Raw genomic sequence first — 16,703 nt, 5'->3', positions numbered from 1 at the left:
CCCGATCGAGCAGATGCTCATTGGTGGCCCTTCGAGTGCTTTTGCTTTTATCTGGAGAGAAATATTCTGCCAGTGAAAACTTACGGCCATACTACTGAAAATCCAGGTGCCAAAAAAGATTCCCCATCGAAGAAATCAATGAAAAAAAAACACAACGATAACGACGACGCAACTGCACTTCGTCTCAACGTGCATAGGTATCTTCCAAGCTCTTATCATCTTCCCTTTCTCACGGATGGGCACACCCACCCCCTCATCGTATTCACTCATTACTCTCCAGCTCGGAAACCCAGAAACAATCGAGACGGATTAGTTTGCTGCAAGGCTTCGTAAATTTTTTTGGTGCTGGCATTGCAGTGACCCAGAAGCCGGCATATAGCTAAGTAGGTAAGCTATGCCTCTACCTATCAGGGTTACTGTTGCCTTCAAGCTGTTGTTGATAATAGACCGAGTTGCTGTCCTGCTAAATTCAAACGGGGTAGGGGTAGTTATTGATATCAGACGCCAAAATATCAAATTAATAGACCAGATTCCATTTTTTTGGTTCTAGTCACGAAAGAAACGTGAGACGGGTATGCTCTAGTGGTATCATGGAAAGAAGAAAAGAAAATGGACACAAAAGCGAGGCAAACTAACGAGCATTGGGTAGTTGTTGTCCCCAATACTTCTGGACCCGACGGGACCAATGAGCCCTAGATAACTCTGGACGACGTCATGTGGGCGAGTGCGTAATAAGGATATTCGTCTTCTATCGTAGCCAAGTACGTCATTCAAAACACCGCCCCTAGCGGCGGCTAGGAGGAGTTCCGGGTCCAGTAGTGCCCTCCATGTTACCCGTCAACTCGGCAACGCGAGCCTTGATCCGGGCTACGCGGGATTCGATAGCTGTCAAGGGTTAGTCATCATCTTATTATGCATAGTTGGCGTTGTATTGCTTACTCTCTTCGCCACTGGTATCATCGTCACCATCTGTTGTCTTGCTATAGGCACCCCGACTCTGTTCCTCACTCTGTCGCGAAGCGCGTTCGGCCGCATTCTTTCTAATGGCCGCCCACCTATCCTGCATGGGAACGCTTGGTGACGGCGCACCCTCATCATCCTCTGGATCAACAGGCGGCTGACGGCTGCGTTGTCTGGCGATTGGTGGCGGTGCGGCAGAGTCTACGCTCTGATCCTCGTCAGGGATATAGGCAGGCTGTTCTAGAAGTGGCCCCTGGTCGAAGCGTGAGAATTCTTGGTGAGCCTCGGTGGCTTCTGCGGTGTCGACGCGGGACAGATTGTCGTCGACGGAGGGGTCGTATGCCGGTCTCGAAGGCGCGGGTGTCACTGGTGTTTGCGTCGGGGTTCTATCCTCTGAGCGTTCAGTGGGGGCCCCGAGGCCGGCGTCGGAACCTGGTGAAGCGTGCTGCGGCTCCTCTCGCACTGTCGCTGGAGAAGGGCCTCGTGCTGCCGATTGGGGCGATTCTGCCTGCAACATGTTGTTCACATCAACGGCAGCATTCTCGGGTAGCTTAGAGTGCCTGTGCTTGTTTCGGCCAAACAACTTCCTGAACCCGCTAGACCCGGTTTTCTTCTCGTCCTTGTGAAGTTTCTTTGACTTTTTGTTATCCGGGCTAGTTGGCTCGGGGGACAGCATATTTTCACGGACCACTTCGAAGCTGTCCTCCTCACGTGGGGGGGGAGGCAAGGGTGAGTCCCGGCCCGTGGGCTCCAATCGTTCCGCGGGATGAATCTGTTGCGGCGCCTTGAGGGTTTTCTCTGGAACTGGGGCCGGACTGGAAGCAGAAGCGGGAGACTGCGCCGGTGGGGACTTCTGCTCAGGCTCGGGTGCTGGGGAGGGAGCACGCAATGAAGCTTCCCGCTTGAGGCTGCTACCATTTGCTGTGAGCCCGCTCGACCCAAAAAGGTCGGGTGCTGGTAATGATGTTTGGGAAACGCCTCGACCAGCAAAGGCGTTGCCGAGATATGCTTCACGAATAGCATCCTTGTCATACTTGTTTGCCCACTTCATAGCCGGCGAAGCTGCATTGACAACAGCGGGCTGTAGTGTGAGGATACTGTTAGTCTTCTCTCTCAACACCTCGGCATCCGTCCGACCGCGCCGCTCTACCTTATGCCCCATTTGTTGTTCTTGGAGCTGTTTGGCCTGAAGCTTTTGTGCAGCTGCTTGGATCTTAGCTTGTTGGTCTGGTCCGATGCTAGTCTTGCTTATTCCGGAGCCAATGGTAGCAGCAGCGCCAGTGTTCAGACGGTCATTCTTGTTGCTATTCGGTTTAGCGACCGATTTACTGCGAGACACACCCCTGCCGCGTCTCGTCCAGCTAAAAAAGCCCTTCTTCTCTGCAATATAAGCTCCAGCATCAGGCTCGGGAGCAGCGCCCTTCACCATCTCCTCCATTATAAGCCATCGACCTTGTCGGATTAGCGTCTCGATAATAGCACATCTGCCAAACGCAGATTTACGTTCTGCGGTCTCCTCGGGAGCTAAGCTGCTCATCCACACCCACCAGAATGCTTCGTCGAGATCAAATCGGGAGATACTAGCTAATTCGCCAGGTTCTAGGTGGCGATCACTCTCTAATCGTGGACGATGCGATTGTGAGCTTCGTTGTCTAACGGCTGTCTCGATGGGTGGGAGAATCTTATCCGGTGGCAGCAGGAGGTTCGAGGGACCATTGGGCGCGTCATCAATAAAGCCAGACGAGAGGAAGTCTGCCCATGAGGGCGTGGTGGGTCTTCCGAGACCTCCACCCGATGCAGGCGTTGTTCGTAGCCCACGGGGATTTCGAAGTTGGGTAATCTTGACAGTGTCTTCATCTTCCTCCTCTTCCAAGGTGTCTCCAAAGCCAATATCCTCGAATCGTGACCACGAAGCATCTCGAAGGCTTGTGGAATGCTTTGAGCTGGACACTTGAGACTGGTTCGCAAGAGAGATCGCCTTAAGAACTCTGCGACACTCCTCAGTCAAGGCAGTCACAGGATCCTCGTATTCGGAAAAATCTCGAAGCGCTTGGTCGTCGTCACGATATTGGAAGTGGTTAGCTCGGCGCAAGAGCGCGAACGGCGTTGGCGACACGGTGTCAACAATCATAACGACCTTATACGTTGACGACATCAGCAGTGTCGGGGTTTGCGGGGGGTACTCGGTTTCCTGCAGCAACTTCTGCAGGGACATGGGCAGCATGGAGTAACCTGCACGAGCTTGCTGGGGAGATAGGGATCTCAGATAAGCAAAGAACAGATGGCTCGCGGCATCCGCAGCACTAGGGGGTACATTAGCAAACCGACACAGACGAACCGACTTCATGGAATGATTGCGAACCTCAGCCAAGATTTATACCCCCCCTCAAAGCCATTGCCAGTATCCTTATGTTCGAAAGCCCACCAGGCTGCCATACGAGATAGCTTCCGTCCTCCGAAGCCATTTGACTTGCCGTGAGCTGCAATGGCCGAGAGTAAATCAAAGTAATCAAAGATTATATGAGAACGCGCCTGGTTTTCGACACTGAGTGGAACAAAAGTCGAGAATGAATCTCGGGCCATGCTTGAGTCTACGCCAATAATTTTAGATTAGCATACAATCTCACATTCCTATTAATTAAGAAAAGGGTGGTAGCACATACCTTGCTCTCCCACCTTGAACAGCTCGTAGGCATCCCAACCTACAAGACCGCCTGGCAGTCTACTCCAGCACCATTTCAGAACACCAACGATGACCTAAATAATATGTTAATCAGAAACTGGTTGACTAGCGCATTTGGGTCTCGTAAGACGTACCATTGGCTCCGTCATCCGCAGCTCCTGCAAAAGGAGCTCACCACGCAAACTCTCATTATCGAAGAAATGACGAATAAAAGTGCGTACGCCGCTGGGATTAGAAGTCGGGCGGAATGGCAAGAGGAGAAAGGGGAGATCGAGAGCTATGGGAGGCCATCCAATTAGTCCAGTTAAGTAAAGGCGGGAGGGATACCCTATTCTTACCTCTAGCTTTGAGCTCCTCTGTGCAACGGCTCACTAGCTCTTGGATTTCTTCTGGTTCTACTGACGTTCGTGTATATGCATCATCCCAGCGCGGTTTATTAGATAATTGATGCGCATCGTCGTCGTATTGAGCATTCTTCTTAGACTTGAGCTTCGAAGGGCCATCTTTACCCCGTATTCGAGAAAAGAGGCTCGGCATGTTGATTGGTAGTTTCCGAGTCAGTCTCAAGATGGCAATGTAATGTCACCGGGGACAAATTCAAGGAAATCGAGGTCAAATGATTGAAGTTGAGACGACTGAATAGTTGTTTCGGCTGTACCGTTAAAAGTTGGTAACGCACTGACGTATAAGACGTTTGGGGTGAAGACGTGTTCACGTTGCGCCGATAGAGTGGGGGTTGGGTATCAAGTGGTAATAATATCAAATGAGGTTTGGTAGGTGGTATGTAGTATGTGGTGGTGTGTATTGCTAACAGAGATTTGACTTGTTCGAACCAGCTCTGATATCTCTGATTTGAGATCAATGTTCTCTCTGCCGGTCAGAAAAATCAACTAGTAGTGACTGGTTGACACGCGAGAGAAGAAAAAAAAGGTGGGATTCAATAAGAGGCGGCGCGCCTCCTTCAATAAGAAGAAAGGATAAGAAGAGAAAAAAAAAGCAGGAGAACCGGAAACGAAAGGATCAAACGGTTTAGAAGTGAAGTCTTCACGGAATATGCGCGAAGCAATAAAAACGAAGGGTATCAAGATGCAGGCCTTGGGAAGGTTCGAAAACTTCAAAGACTTCAAGTCGCAAAAGCCCAGAAGCCCAAAGGGAAAAAAAAAAAGTAGGTACTAGATTAAAAGGGGCGGTCCAAAGTTCGACGAGGATGAACGATAGAGGTACTGCCTACATAGTACCTACCATGTAGGCAGGTTCAAGGAAGTTCACCTGCACGCTTCGTAGCTTCCCCCCCAATAACTACCAATACTATCATACCTAGTACTATCATATTAACCAATACCCCAATACCTGCCTACACCCTACGCGCACATCCAAGCTCTTGTTAAATGGACCTAAGCACACCTACCTGTGCTACCCATATACTACCCATATTGGGCATAGCACTGTAAGGGGAGATTGTTTTAGTTCCTTTTCAGTGCTAGCTACCCTAAACCTGGCCAGGGCTGCCAGGTGGCCCAGGTCTGCCAGGCAAGATGCCGCTAAGACCATGAGCTGGGATTGGCTATCTTGCTGTCTTGGTTGCTGGACTGGAGAAGGTGAAGCGGCAGCGCATTGGCTGAAATGGTCAATGCACCTCAGGGATTTTGGTTAGACCAACTCTAATTTAATTGCAGGACGGGAAGGCGATGACCCTCCCCAGGGCATTTGCGAAATCGTTCTTCTTCCAAGGTTATTCTGTGTCAGGCAGGAGTAGGGTTTCGGATTGCACAAGTGCAAAAGTGCACTAAACAGTTCTAAACAGTTCTAAACCTGCACTTTTCAGATCAGTGTAGCACTTTTCGGGCCGGAAATATTCCGGACCCATATATTTGTGATTTGGGACCCATATTTCAGATATGAATTCAGTTAATTCCTGATAAATATCTTGGTTGAATATTGTATCAAACTTGATTTTTTGCTTTTTTGTAGCCGTAATATTATTCTAGGTTTGAGCCTTTTCGCGTGTCTCTAAGAGGCATATCGTGATAGTCAGAAAGTAATTCGTAATATCGTAGCGACAGCAAGCTTGGTATTATATCCCCTAAGCATTATGGATTCAATCATTGGATTGAAGCTTGAGTGTAAGTTATTGTGGTGATAGTAACGGTAGTACACTAGTAATGTTTTGGGAAAAGTGGGGAAAAGTGTAAAGTGTAAAGTGCTGTTTTAAACAGCACTTTACACTATTCAGCACTATTCCGAAAAGTGCTACACTTTAGAAACCCTAGGCAGGAGCCATCGTCATTCGTCAATGTGAGAACCCGAATCTCAAATTAGACCAATCCAATCTTCTCATTGCTTTAACCCCATCAATGTACCAAATACAACATGTGAACTTACACATTACAACACATGCATTGAATATGCCCAGCACCCTCATTACATGTAATTAGTTATCATATGTATGTACGAAGTAGTCGGCATTACTCACTTGCATCTGAAAACTCGTGAATCCCACCGGACAGTAGCTACGGTACACAAAGGACTGTACGTACTACGTATGTGCGCATTGTTAAATACGATGGTGTTCCACCTCTTACCTACACTAACCAGCCTGCTACTGTTACTTCTTTTCGTCTACGAGTTTCTACATTTGTTTGCTTTCTCACTAGATTAGTACGAAAACAACAACCACCAAGACTTGATGATTTCGACTGGGTCCCACTACCAACATTGAATTTGAAGTTACATACATACTGGTAAATTGATTGCCTATTCAGCTTCGTGTTATGCAATACCATGTATGACTAACTACTAACTACTAACTACGATGTACCTATTTACCTACACATGTTTTACCTACATATGTAGGTAGGAATCAGCTCAGACAGCCTCAAACAGCCAGCACCTATTACATTGAACTGGACTTGACGACTTGACGATAGCTTCAATTTTTATGTGGGGCGTCTCCTGCATATATTACAGCCCGGTCCCAGGATGGAATGCTGACCGAGTCAGCATCGACGCGCTGCAGCTCAACTCATTTTCTGCAGCGCGAGATTTGGAAAGACGGGGTTGACCATTATCGGAGCACTATCGGCTATTCTGTACCAAGAGTACTACCTCAGATGTTACCATCTTCCGGATTCATCCAACGCACGTTACTTGGTCCCCTTACTTGGCCGTTTGGCGGCGCATTCAATCTGGATCTAGGCCTGCCTGTAGCCGTCTTTGTGCTGTGCAACAGTTCACGTTGAAACAACCAGAACCAATATGTGTTTGGTAACGAGAGAAAACCTCGCTTCAACAACGCCCGTTGAGATACGCAATTCGATTTTCATTCCTTTTAAAAAAAAGTCTTCCTACCTACGTAGTAGGATTACAGAGATAAAATGATCTAGCAACGGTCAAATGCCAAGGCAATAATATCATTGGCGCACCTTTCCCCCCTTTATTCTACCCATCATCCTGAGGGCGTCGAACCTGCATAAGCACAACTCATCTTTCGGACCTCGAAGCCAATTATTTCACGAAAACCAATGGGCCCGGTTCGACCAGTCACTTTTGTATAGGTTGGGGTTCAGATGAGTTGGCAACTGTTATGAGGTCACAGACAAGGAGAAAGCCTGATTTGGATAGGAAAAATCCGCGATCCATTGGTGCAGCACCATTGCTTTTATTGGCGCCCCCGGGCCTTTTTGCGACGTGTCTGCACTTATCGCGACTTTTAATGCATCCATCCAATGGCAGCTCCAATGTGGTCCAACGAACCTCATTCCACTAAAAGGCACTAATCGAATACTATTTATCTTCCGTCTTCTTCCCCCAAATCATCTATCCTTGCAAGTGCCAGGATAGCGAAGAACTTGAGCCTCCAGAGATTGGAACATCGAGCTTACTTGAACCCTTTCAAGTCTAGAACACATCACTAACCCAAGTTGTACTCGTCGAGATCATGGCCAAGATTGAACCTCATATGTACATCATATGTATTATTATGTATTATGTACATACCTGAAGGTGATACATACAAATATTCCTATAGTGGACCTACACACCTACATTATCATACATACATCTTGACAAGGTTAGGAGGATGGCGTGCGGCCGTGTGGCTCACTTTGCATCTTAGCATTCAGGGGACTAACGGACCTGCATAACTAGCGTCCTGTGTAAGGATCCCTCCCCCAAATGCGCAGTTATCTTTGAACTACTTATTATCTGCAGCCACGATCACCCTGGCACGACTACTCATGTTTCATTTCACTTGACAAGCCGGACTAAGTACTAATATTCGCAAATATTCGCAGGAGTCTATTTGAATATGAATATCCGTCAAATAATAACCACCAGCCAGTGGTCTTTTCAAAGAAGGCTCTTGCATTCACTCGCCAGTTTTCCCCGGTTGCGTTGGCAATAATCCTCTGGAAATACAAGACGATTATAAATGAAATAATATCCACCCCCCGCGTAATACGACAACGGCATGTAACGGTGTGTGGTGGGGCGACTAGATCGTCCCCATTTCCGGCTTCCGAGACAGCTCTCCCCTCCTCCTCCAACAGCACCCACCAGCACCAGCACCAACATCAACATCAGCATCGGCAACAGGCTTGTCATGTGTAATCGATCGAATGAACCCGGACGATGACTTTGTACATATAGAGGAGAGCCTTGCAAAACCCGGCATAATCGGTTCGTTCGAACTTGAAGCAACGCAGCGACACAACCTCGCGGATCATTCTTATGCGCCAAGCCGTTAGTTACGTTATGTCGTGACCTTCAATTGCTGCTATATCTTGGTTCCGATCTCATATTAATATGTATCTGCCAGATTTGCTGCTAGTAAATATGCCTAATCTATCTATTAGTTCAGTTCAGTTACAAGGTATGTATGCGTTCTACATACTGGACTGCCCTTTTTGAAAGACCCAGATCACTATGTCCCTACATATGTAAGTATGTATGCACGTAGGACCCAGCGATCGCAGATCTACATACATATTGAGTGATATCGTTGGGAGAGTTCCCATGCCAAGTAGGCACCTACTAACCTATTTATCGGTTTGCTGGATCCTTACAGCATCATCATTTCATGACGCGATCCGCTTCATCCCCACTCTAAATGGCATGCTACTATGGTATTATGTAGGTAGCAGAGGGTAGATAGGTAGGTCACATATGTATCTATGGATATATTTCACATTGGACCGATGTGCCTCTGTACAGCTCCCTCTACAGACTGGGAATGAATGATATATTGGCCATTCTTGACGCATCGCATACTACCTAGTGTCGTATCTCGAATAGCCGTGGCTGAAGTAGGCAGGCAGCAAATCAGCAGCAGCAGCAGCACAAACGTTGCGACTCATAGGGATCTCTAAATCCAGATTCAGCACTTTATCTAAATAGACTCACTCGCAGGAACTCCGGGTTGACTTTACAAATTTTTACTAGGTAGGTAGGTAGGTAGGTAGGTAGGTAGGTAAGTATATACATACCCATCTAGCTACTATATAGACAAACAAGCACGCGACAGCATACACAGATCCGTAGAACGCCGAAACCTCTAACACGACTTAGACGAGATATCCCGTTCCCTTTTTCCCTTTCATATCCTTCCCTGTTATTAGTCCTTTATGTAGCCCGACTACACTCACTTGGACTCGGCATCCTCCTCCTCCTCCTCCGTATCTTCCGCCCCCTCTACCTTCCCCTCCTCGCCCTCCGCCTGTAACGCCTTACTCTCCTCCTCCTTGCCTTTCTTCTCGGCACTCACTTCGCCTACAGCCACAACCGGCACCGGTTCCTCCTCTTCCTCCTCCTTCTCCTTCTTTTCCTCTTCCTCTTTCTTCTCCTCTACCTTCTTCTCCGCCTCCTTCTTCGCACTACTAGGACTAAGATCCCAATCAATGACGCCCTCCTCACCATACCTCGCCGCGAGCCACTCGTTCGTCTTCTTGAAGTGTCCGCAGTCGAAGAAGCCCCTGGACGCGCTCAGGGGGCTCGGGTGGGGGCTCTTGAGGACGATGTGGCGGTTCGTGTCGACCTTGGCAACGCGCTTGGCGGCGGGGGCGCCCCAGGCGAGAAACACGACACCCCGCGTGCGCTTGGCGGCGACGGTGTCGATGACCTTTTGCGTGAAGCGCTCCCAGCCCTTGTTCGCGTGCGAGTTGGCGTTGTGGGCGCGCACGGTCAGGCACGTGTTCAGCATGAGCACGCCGCGCTCGGCCCAGGGGGTCAGCAGCCCCCCGTTGTTGGGGGGCGGGGTGAAGGCGGGGTAGTCGTTCTTGAGCGCGATGTACATGTTCTTGAGGGAGGGGGGCGCCTTGGTGGGCGGGCGGACGGAGAAGGCGAGGCCGTGCGCTTGGTTGAAGTTGTGGTACGGGTCTTGCCCGATGATGACGGCTTTGACGGTGTGGAAGGGGGTGTGCCGGGACCTGGCGCAGACAGACATATTAGCTATATGGCTTTTTATAATAATAGTCTTTGCGAATATGACTAAACAGGGGCGGGAGGGGAAAGACATACCAGGAATACACATCCTCTCTCGGCGGGAACACCTTCTGTCCGCTCTTCACCTCAGCCTCGAGGAACTTCTTGAGCTCGATGAACTCGGGGGTCGTGATCTCGTCCTTCAGGTGCGCCAGCCAGCTCGGGTCCAGCGTCTGGATCTCCAGCTGCAGGTGCCGCTTCTGCTCCAGCGTCAGGCCCGCGACCCATTTCTCCTTGTTGAACTTGAGCGGCGATGCGGGTGTTCCAGTCTTGGCGGAGGTGGGAGAGGAGGCGGGAGCCCCGAAGAACGAGGTTATGCTCGCGTTCACCTTGGGCTTCTTGCTGGAGTCGGGTGAGGAGAGGGGACCCCCGTTGCTCTTGCGCTTGAGGGATGAGGACATGGTGGCGCGGGATGGGGATTGGTAAGGGAGAGGTAGTATTTGTGCTGCTTGAGTGCGATGTCGAGTTAGTAGTAGTACTCGTCCTACACAATCCCAAGATGGAAGGTGTCTTGGATGACGTAGGGACGGCAGTGTGAAGGTGTTTTATTTTATGGCTTGTGAATGTAGATGTAATTGTTGGTTTTGGTTACAATTAACTACCTATAAGTAGCGTATGTATTAATTGAAAAAAAAAAAAAAAGGGATTGTGTCGAGTATTTAAGTCAATTAAATTCCATATAAGACGAGAGTGAGTGAGATGAGATAGAATGGTTCTAAAGTGCCCGAGTACGAGTAGTTACTTACATATAACTAAAAGTTGAACTACCCCAGGTCTAACTTCTTGACGCGTTTCTCGACGCGAAAAAGATAAAAAATCATAGGGGAGCTGAACTGCCCCTACCCCCCCGTTAAAACGCGAAGCTCGGTTCGCGTAAAGTGGCTTGTGCCATGCATGTTCAGCAGCCTCAGCTAACAGCCTGGAGTACTATGTAAGTTACTAGTTACTAGTTACTCCGTATGTCACATATCAATTATCACATTTAGTCGCATAGCCACATAACTATTCAAATACACAGCTTTCATACCGATCGTCGGAATTACAGTAAAGTATCGTCATATTGACATTATTACACTATGTACCCTGCATTGATTGAGATTTGATCTTTTTTCTGTCTAGGGTTTGGTGTAGTGTATGTGTAGGGATCTCGTCCTTTTCCTTTTCCTTTTTTTATCTCCGTTTGCCTTTCCCGCATCGTATCGTATCGTAACTATTATACACAAACCATCATTAAAGAAAGGGGGCCAACCCAAATCCGGTCTATGCAATTATCGTCTCTAGTCTTCTTCTGATGTAATTCATCATCGCCATGATCAAAACCAATCGAACTTTCCTATTGGGGATTTTCCGGTTCCATCGGCCTCTAAGTAAGGTATCATCATGGCTCTCGAAACAACGCCTGCTAATGCAAAAATGAAAACCCCCCGAAAAAGGAAAAAGAAATCATAAACGGAGTGGAGAAAGTGGTGTTACACATCAAGGTTCATCGGTAGGATGTTCACGCTGTTTACTGGCTTTCCGTTCGTTGATGCTCCTGAAGACCCTCTTGCCGACTTCGTAGCTACTGATCATGATGGCGCAAGATGGTGCCACTTTGAGCATGCGCGGGAGCCACCCTTTCCAAAGCCCCGCAATGCCTTCGGTAGAGTATATGTGCCCTAGTAGACGCATCATCGACTGTCCCTCCGGTGCTGAAACCCCTCCGGCGCTAGGTAAGGCCTTGTTGGATGCATCTCGGAACACTTGTCTGCGGGTTTTGCCAACGTCAAACGGCATGGTCACCATGGAAGCGAAAGCGCCAGAAAGTGCGCCTGCCGTAAAACTGTCCATAAAAGTCGCCGCATGACCCTCGTTGCTCTGAGACCGTGACCTGGCGCGAGATTTCGGTCCGTCGAGCTCTCGGGTCAAAGAACGGCCATGGCGTTCTTCTCGCATATCGGTTAGTTTACCTCTAATCGCCTCGTAGCCCCACCAATACATTCCGGAGAAGGGAACATCACGCCAGAGCATCAGGGTCAACCCTCTCCACAGAGAACGGTAACCGTTCTCGGCCACCATTTCTCGGATACCCTTGAACGTATTTGCGAGATGGCCCGTCGTAGTTGAGCCGGGAGAAGCTTGTAGTCGGGTTCGGAAAAGTTCGATGGGGCTGACGGTAGCTGCGGCGAGTATTCGCGCCATTGTGCCTGCTATCAGAGGAGCGTATTCGTCCTTGGCAATCTTTGCGACGGGGCTCGCTTGATTGTATCGTAGCCATTCGTACCCAGTGAAATAAATGATGTTGGCCGGGACGGCCATGACTAGGGTTGGCGAAAGACCCCTCCATAATGTCGTGAAGCCCTCGTGGCGGGCAATCTTCCTCATACCGTCAAAGGTAGAGTTGAACCTTCTTTTCTGTACTTCCTCCGCGGCGCATTCTGCAGATCCGGCAGTTGCTCTTCCGATAGGACCGGCGATGCAGACTTCGGCAATGTTATTCATAAAGAACACCTCTCGACAGCAAGCTGTAACACCGAGGTTCGAAGGTCGAAAAGCATTGGGTGACGAAATAGCAAGTTTCTGGAAATTTGCGGCTGGTTGCGACGAACCTTGGGATTGCAATCGGACACGAACAACATCAAGCGGGGTGACTGCATCATATGGCGTTAGTATATTTTCTTATTATTTATATTATATTTCATTATATTTACGTATATCAATAAACTGAGTGAGGAGAGGAAGAGGCGAAGAGACAGAAAACTAAGCTTACCTAGTAGCGAAGTCAGAAGACTCCCGGAGATAGCAGAGAGCATCATCTGGCCAGCTGAAATATGCATGCTGTCGTTGGGATTGTTTGAATCATCTTGGGATGAAACCATCGTCTGGCCAGCAAAGGCGTCTTCGCCTGCGCGCTCTCCTAATCGGTCGTGATTGTGACCACTGAAGCTATGGGTGGATGACATGATGCTTGTTGTGAGTGCGCTAGGCCCGGTTGTCCCGGGGGCGCGTTGTATGACAGCACGATGCGATTTACAAAATGGGAGGAGGGGTTGTATAAGTCAAGCGGAGAAGTAATGGGAATAAGTGGTGAAAAGAATGAATAATGTTGTGTTCATTCCAGGTGAGTAAAGTTTGAGGGGGGGGAATTATTAACTTGAGGAGGCAAAAAAAGAATAGTGTAGAACGTTGAACTCTGAACTGCCTAGGACCTAGGTTAGGTAAGTATGAAGTATGTTAGTATGTAGGACTAGAATGTTAGTAACATTGAACTATACTCTGTATGTATTCCAAGTTACGTACATAATTCAACTGTGGTTTCTTCAATGTTCCGCGTCATTAAATTTGTTGAAGCTAAAACTTTTTAAGATAATTTTGCTTGCCGGTTTGAGGCCGAGACCGAGCTGGTTAAGGTCATCTCATGCATGATGTCAAAGCCAATCGGATCATCTTAAGCTAGCCCTAAATAGTTAATGTAGTCATTTGTATCCACTTTAACGGCCTTTCTGCAGCCAGCCCCACGGTCTGACTCTTTTTGTCGGTGATAAGATAGTGTAGATCCGTCCCCATTGAACTCCCCAACCTTCGAACCTTAGATAATGCATCCACGGATGGGGATCTCAAACTATCCCATAGTAGTATTTTATCGGGGGAATCAACGCATACTATGTAGTAACTTCATCCTTATACGCCAATCCGTCCATCATTAATATGGTACATAACCCCAGCCTCTACCTATCACGATTCGTCATTCTCGCCAGTCTTACCATTCTTATACTGCCTAGTATACAGCTTTAATCACCTTTAGAACATACCTACTTAATTATAACCTAACCTAGGTAAATTTAATTTAATTGATGCACCGGCAGCTTGTCTCACTTCCCTCGCCATGAATCCACCAGATCAACAGATACAATCTGAGTTGGAAAACTTTAGAGAACAATGGCGAGCTGAAGTTTCAGCTCGTTCAAGAAATACAGATAGCTCACAACATCAGCAACCGCGAGAGCAACACCAAAGACCGGCCTTAAACCAAGCAGGGTCCTCTTCAGCATCTAACAAACCTCTCAAAAGAAATGAATTTACTCACCGAAAGTCTACCTCCAAGACTGTTCAACAGTTGGAAGACGAGGATGAATACTATCAAGCACCATCCTTCGATGACCCGGATACCGGCGCTAGCAAAACTACGGGGGAGCACAAGCTAGGCCGTCATGATGTCTTGACTAGCTCTAGTAAAGAAAAGGGGCCGCAAGAGCCTGAAACTGCCCTAGATATCTATGAACAGGCAGTGGAAAGGGAGGCTACCGGGATGCTCGGCGACAGTCTACAACTCTATCGCAAGGCATTCCGGATGGATGATAATGTCGATCAGTCGTATCGCAACAAACACTTCCCGGGCCGATGGAACAAACCCGGCCAGGCTAACCCGTCCAACGCGGCCGTGACGGTTCCTAATACCGCTCATCACTCCCTAGAAGGCCCCACTTTATCTTTACCAGATCTTATCTTCAGCTTCTCCCAGCTCAAGATCGAGGGCGCGCCCCCTGAATGTGAAGGTGTACCACCACCTCCATGCCCCATGGCCGAACTTCCCGACGAAATTCTCATCCACATTCTGCGCGATGTAGCCATCGCGGACGTTGGCGACTTTGTCCGTTTAGCCCAGGTCTGCAAACGGTTAGCTTTCTTAGTCGCTACCGAAGACCAAATCTGGCGGCGCATCTGTCTAGGGACTGAGTTTGGGTTTGGTGGCATGCAGTATCACTGGCAGCGAGGCATCCAATGGGAGCCGCTCGACGAAGCGCAGGAGCTTGCCGACGAAGATGTCTTTACCATGGACGAGCTAGCTCAGCGGCGTCAAGAGGAAAGCCGAGCCACCACCGATATCCTTTGGCATAGCCTATATTCGTCATCCTGGCAGAAGATGTTCCGTCGGCGACCCAGGATACGCTTCAACGGGTGCTACATCAGCACCGTCAACTATATCCGCTCCGGCCAAGCCTCAGCGCATCAGGTGACCTGGAATAGCCCCGTGCACATCGTCACATATTACCGCTACCTCCGTCTCTTCCGCGACGGCACAGCCATCAGTCTCCTCACGACCGAAGAGCCGGCGCACGTCGTGCATCACATGACGAAGGACAACCTGCTCCTCCACCGCGGACACGCGTCCATGCACCTCCCCTCAGCCGTCATGAGTTCCGCGCTCACCGGCCGCTGGCGCCTGTCCTCGTCCTCCGATAACCCGGACGCAAGCCCCGCCGATATGGAAGGCGACCTGTATGTCGAAACTGAGGGCGCCGTCGGGCCCAGGTACATGTACCGCATGGAGCTGACGTTCCGCGCCGCGGGAAAGGCTGCGGTGGCGAAGATCAATAAGCTCGCGTGGAAGGGCTTCTGGAGCTATAATAAGTTGACGGATGACTGGGCGGAGTTTTCGCTTAAGAATGATAAGCCGTTCTTTTTTAGTCGGGTTAAGAGTTATGGTGTTACTGGCGAATAGTGAGGAGAGGGGGGTTGATGTATGGAAGTTGATTGATGGATGAAGAAGAGAGAGGGAGGCCGATATGGCCTCCCTATGTTGTGTTTGAGGGGGTGATGAGGTCTTGGGGTTATGGCAATAGACAAACGCACAATACGCGTTATGAATCACGAGATCATCGAATAGAGATATGAACAGGTAGCATTTAGGGATATTTTATTTTACGTTACATGTTAGTCTTCATCCGACCACCATGATTTACTCTCAAGGGGGTTTCGGGAATTATTGATTGTATTTTTCACGGTCTGTTAACTACCTATCCATCTGTCTAAGCACTTACCTACCTAGGGTAGGCACCTAATGACCTCGATTCTCCCTCCTTCGGTTTCTTTCAAAGAAAGAAAGAGGCATTGCCGAAGTGCAACTAATATCTAGGTAGCTAGGGCGTACATAACTCTCATCCTACCTAGCCTAGGTACCTAGGGTAGGTGTTGTCGGTAGCTCCTGGGACTCAAGTCCCTGTCTGTCTCCGACTGGAGATTCTGCCGCTGGACGCGTTCGCGTTCGCGCTCTTTTCTGACAGCCTCGATTAGGCGTCGCCCTCGGCGCTTGATATTGAGGGGTGCGCCTCCTGTTCCTCGGGTTCGGGTTCGTCGGAGGGGTTGCCCTCGGTCTCCTCAGAGCTTGCGTCTGCGTCTGTGGTGAGTTTGTTTGTTAGAACTTAGGTAGGGGGAGAGCTAGGGGGGAAGGAGAAGGAGAAGGGTGGCCTTACCTCGGTCGCGGGGGACGGGAGAGTGGGAGCCGGAGTCGGAGTCGGGACCACCGCCCTCGGTCTCCTTCTGCTCGTCGGAGGACTCTGCAGCGGCGGCGGCGGCGGCGCTCTCGCTTCTGCGCATCGCCAAAGCACGGACGGCTGCGTCCAGCTTCTCCTGCTGCTTCTTCGAGAACTCCTCGGCGGCTTTCACGTGCTCCTCGGTGAGCTTGGGCGCCTGCATGGTCTTGTGGAACTCCGCGAGCCGCTCGCGGAAGTCGATGTCCCAGGGGTCTTGCATGGTTGCTAGAGCGTGGTGGCTCGGGGGTGGGGGGGTTAGGAACTTGGTGGAGGGGTGCTTGGACTAGATA

General features: G+C 49.4%; 5 protein-coding genes across 5 annotated transcripts; 1 reads left to right on the top strand and 4 right to left on the bottom strand.

Moving 5' to 3' along the window:
- Window positions 1-558: 558 nt before the first annotated feature.
- GGS25DRAFT_453539 (DUF1708-domain-containing protein) lies at window positions 559-4,539 on the bottom strand. The gene is made up of 6 exons (XM_049258866.1): window positions 3,982-4,539; window positions 3,778-3,920; window positions 3,624-3,717; window positions 3,323-3,551; window positions 940-3,263; window positions 559-885 (listed from the first exon to the last, which is right to left on the bottom strand). Exons 1-6 carry the CDS (start codon window positions 4,178-4,180, stop codon window positions 785-787), a joined length of 3,090 nt encoding a protein of 1,029 aa, XP_049113162.1. The 5' UTR covers window positions 4,181-4,539; the 3' UTR covers window positions 559-784.
- A 3,443-nt stretch (window positions 4,540-7,982) lies between these two features.
- Window positions 7,983-8,910, bottom strand: GGS25DRAFT_507521 (uncharacterized protein). The gene is made up of 2 exons (XM_049262395.1): window positions 8,535-8,910; window positions 7,983-8,480 (listed from the first exon to the last, which is right to left on the bottom strand). The coding sequence occupies exon 2, from the start codon at window positions 8,243-8,245 to the stop codon at window positions 7,991-7,993; it is 255 nt and encodes an 84-aa protein (XP_049113161.1). The 5' UTR covers window positions 8,246-8,480; window positions 8,535-8,910; the 3' UTR covers window positions 7,983-7,990.
- On the bottom strand, window positions 8,911-11,015 carry GGS25DRAFT_507518 (uracil-DNA glycosylase). Its single transcript, XM_049262394.1, has 3 exons — window positions 10,867-11,015; window positions 10,157-10,568; window positions 8,911-10,065 (listed from the first exon to the last, which is right to left on the bottom strand). The coding sequence occupies exons 2-3, from the start codon at window positions 10,519-10,521 to the stop codon at window positions 9,282-9,284; spliced, it is 1,149 nt and encodes a 382-aa protein (XP_049113160.1). The 5' UTR covers window positions 10,522-10,568; window positions 10,867-11,015; the 3' UTR covers window positions 8,911-9,281.
- Window positions 11,016-11,159: 144 nt separating this feature from the next.
- On the bottom strand, window positions 11,160-13,196 carry GGS25DRAFT_453404 (mitochondrial carrier). Its single transcript, XM_049258865.1, has 2 exons — window positions 12,870-13,196; window positions 11,160-12,750 (listed from the first exon to the last, which is right to left on the bottom strand). The coding sequence occupies exons 1-2, from the start codon at window positions 13,060-13,062 to the stop codon at window positions 11,597-11,599; spliced, it is 1,347 nt and encodes a 448-aa protein (XP_049113159.1). The 5' UTR covers window positions 13,063-13,196; the 3' UTR covers window positions 11,160-11,596.
- A 491-nt stretch (window positions 13,197-13,687) lies between these two features.
- Window positions 13,688-15,829, top strand: GGS25DRAFT_507515 (uncharacterized protein). The gene has a single exon (XM_049262393.1). It carries the CDS (start codon window positions 13,986-13,988, stop codon window positions 15,600-15,602), a length of 1,617 nt encoding a protein of 538 aa, XP_049113158.1. The 5' UTR covers window positions 13,688-13,985; the 3' UTR covers window positions 15,603-15,829.
- Window positions 15,830-16,703: the final 874 nt, after the last annotated feature.

This window comes from Hypoxylon fragiforme, assembly GCF_022984875.1.
Source record: "Hypoxylon fragiforme strain CBS 206.31 chromosome Unknown GGS25scaffold_9, whole genome shotgun sequence".
NCBI classification, from domain to species: domain Eukaryota; kingdom Fungi; phylum Ascomycota; class Sordariomycetes; order Xylariales; family Hypoxylaceae; genus Hypoxylon; species Hypoxylon fragiforme.
The sequence above is the reverse complement of the archived record's forward strand: the minus strand, read 5'-3'. Positions and strand labels throughout refer to the sequence as shown.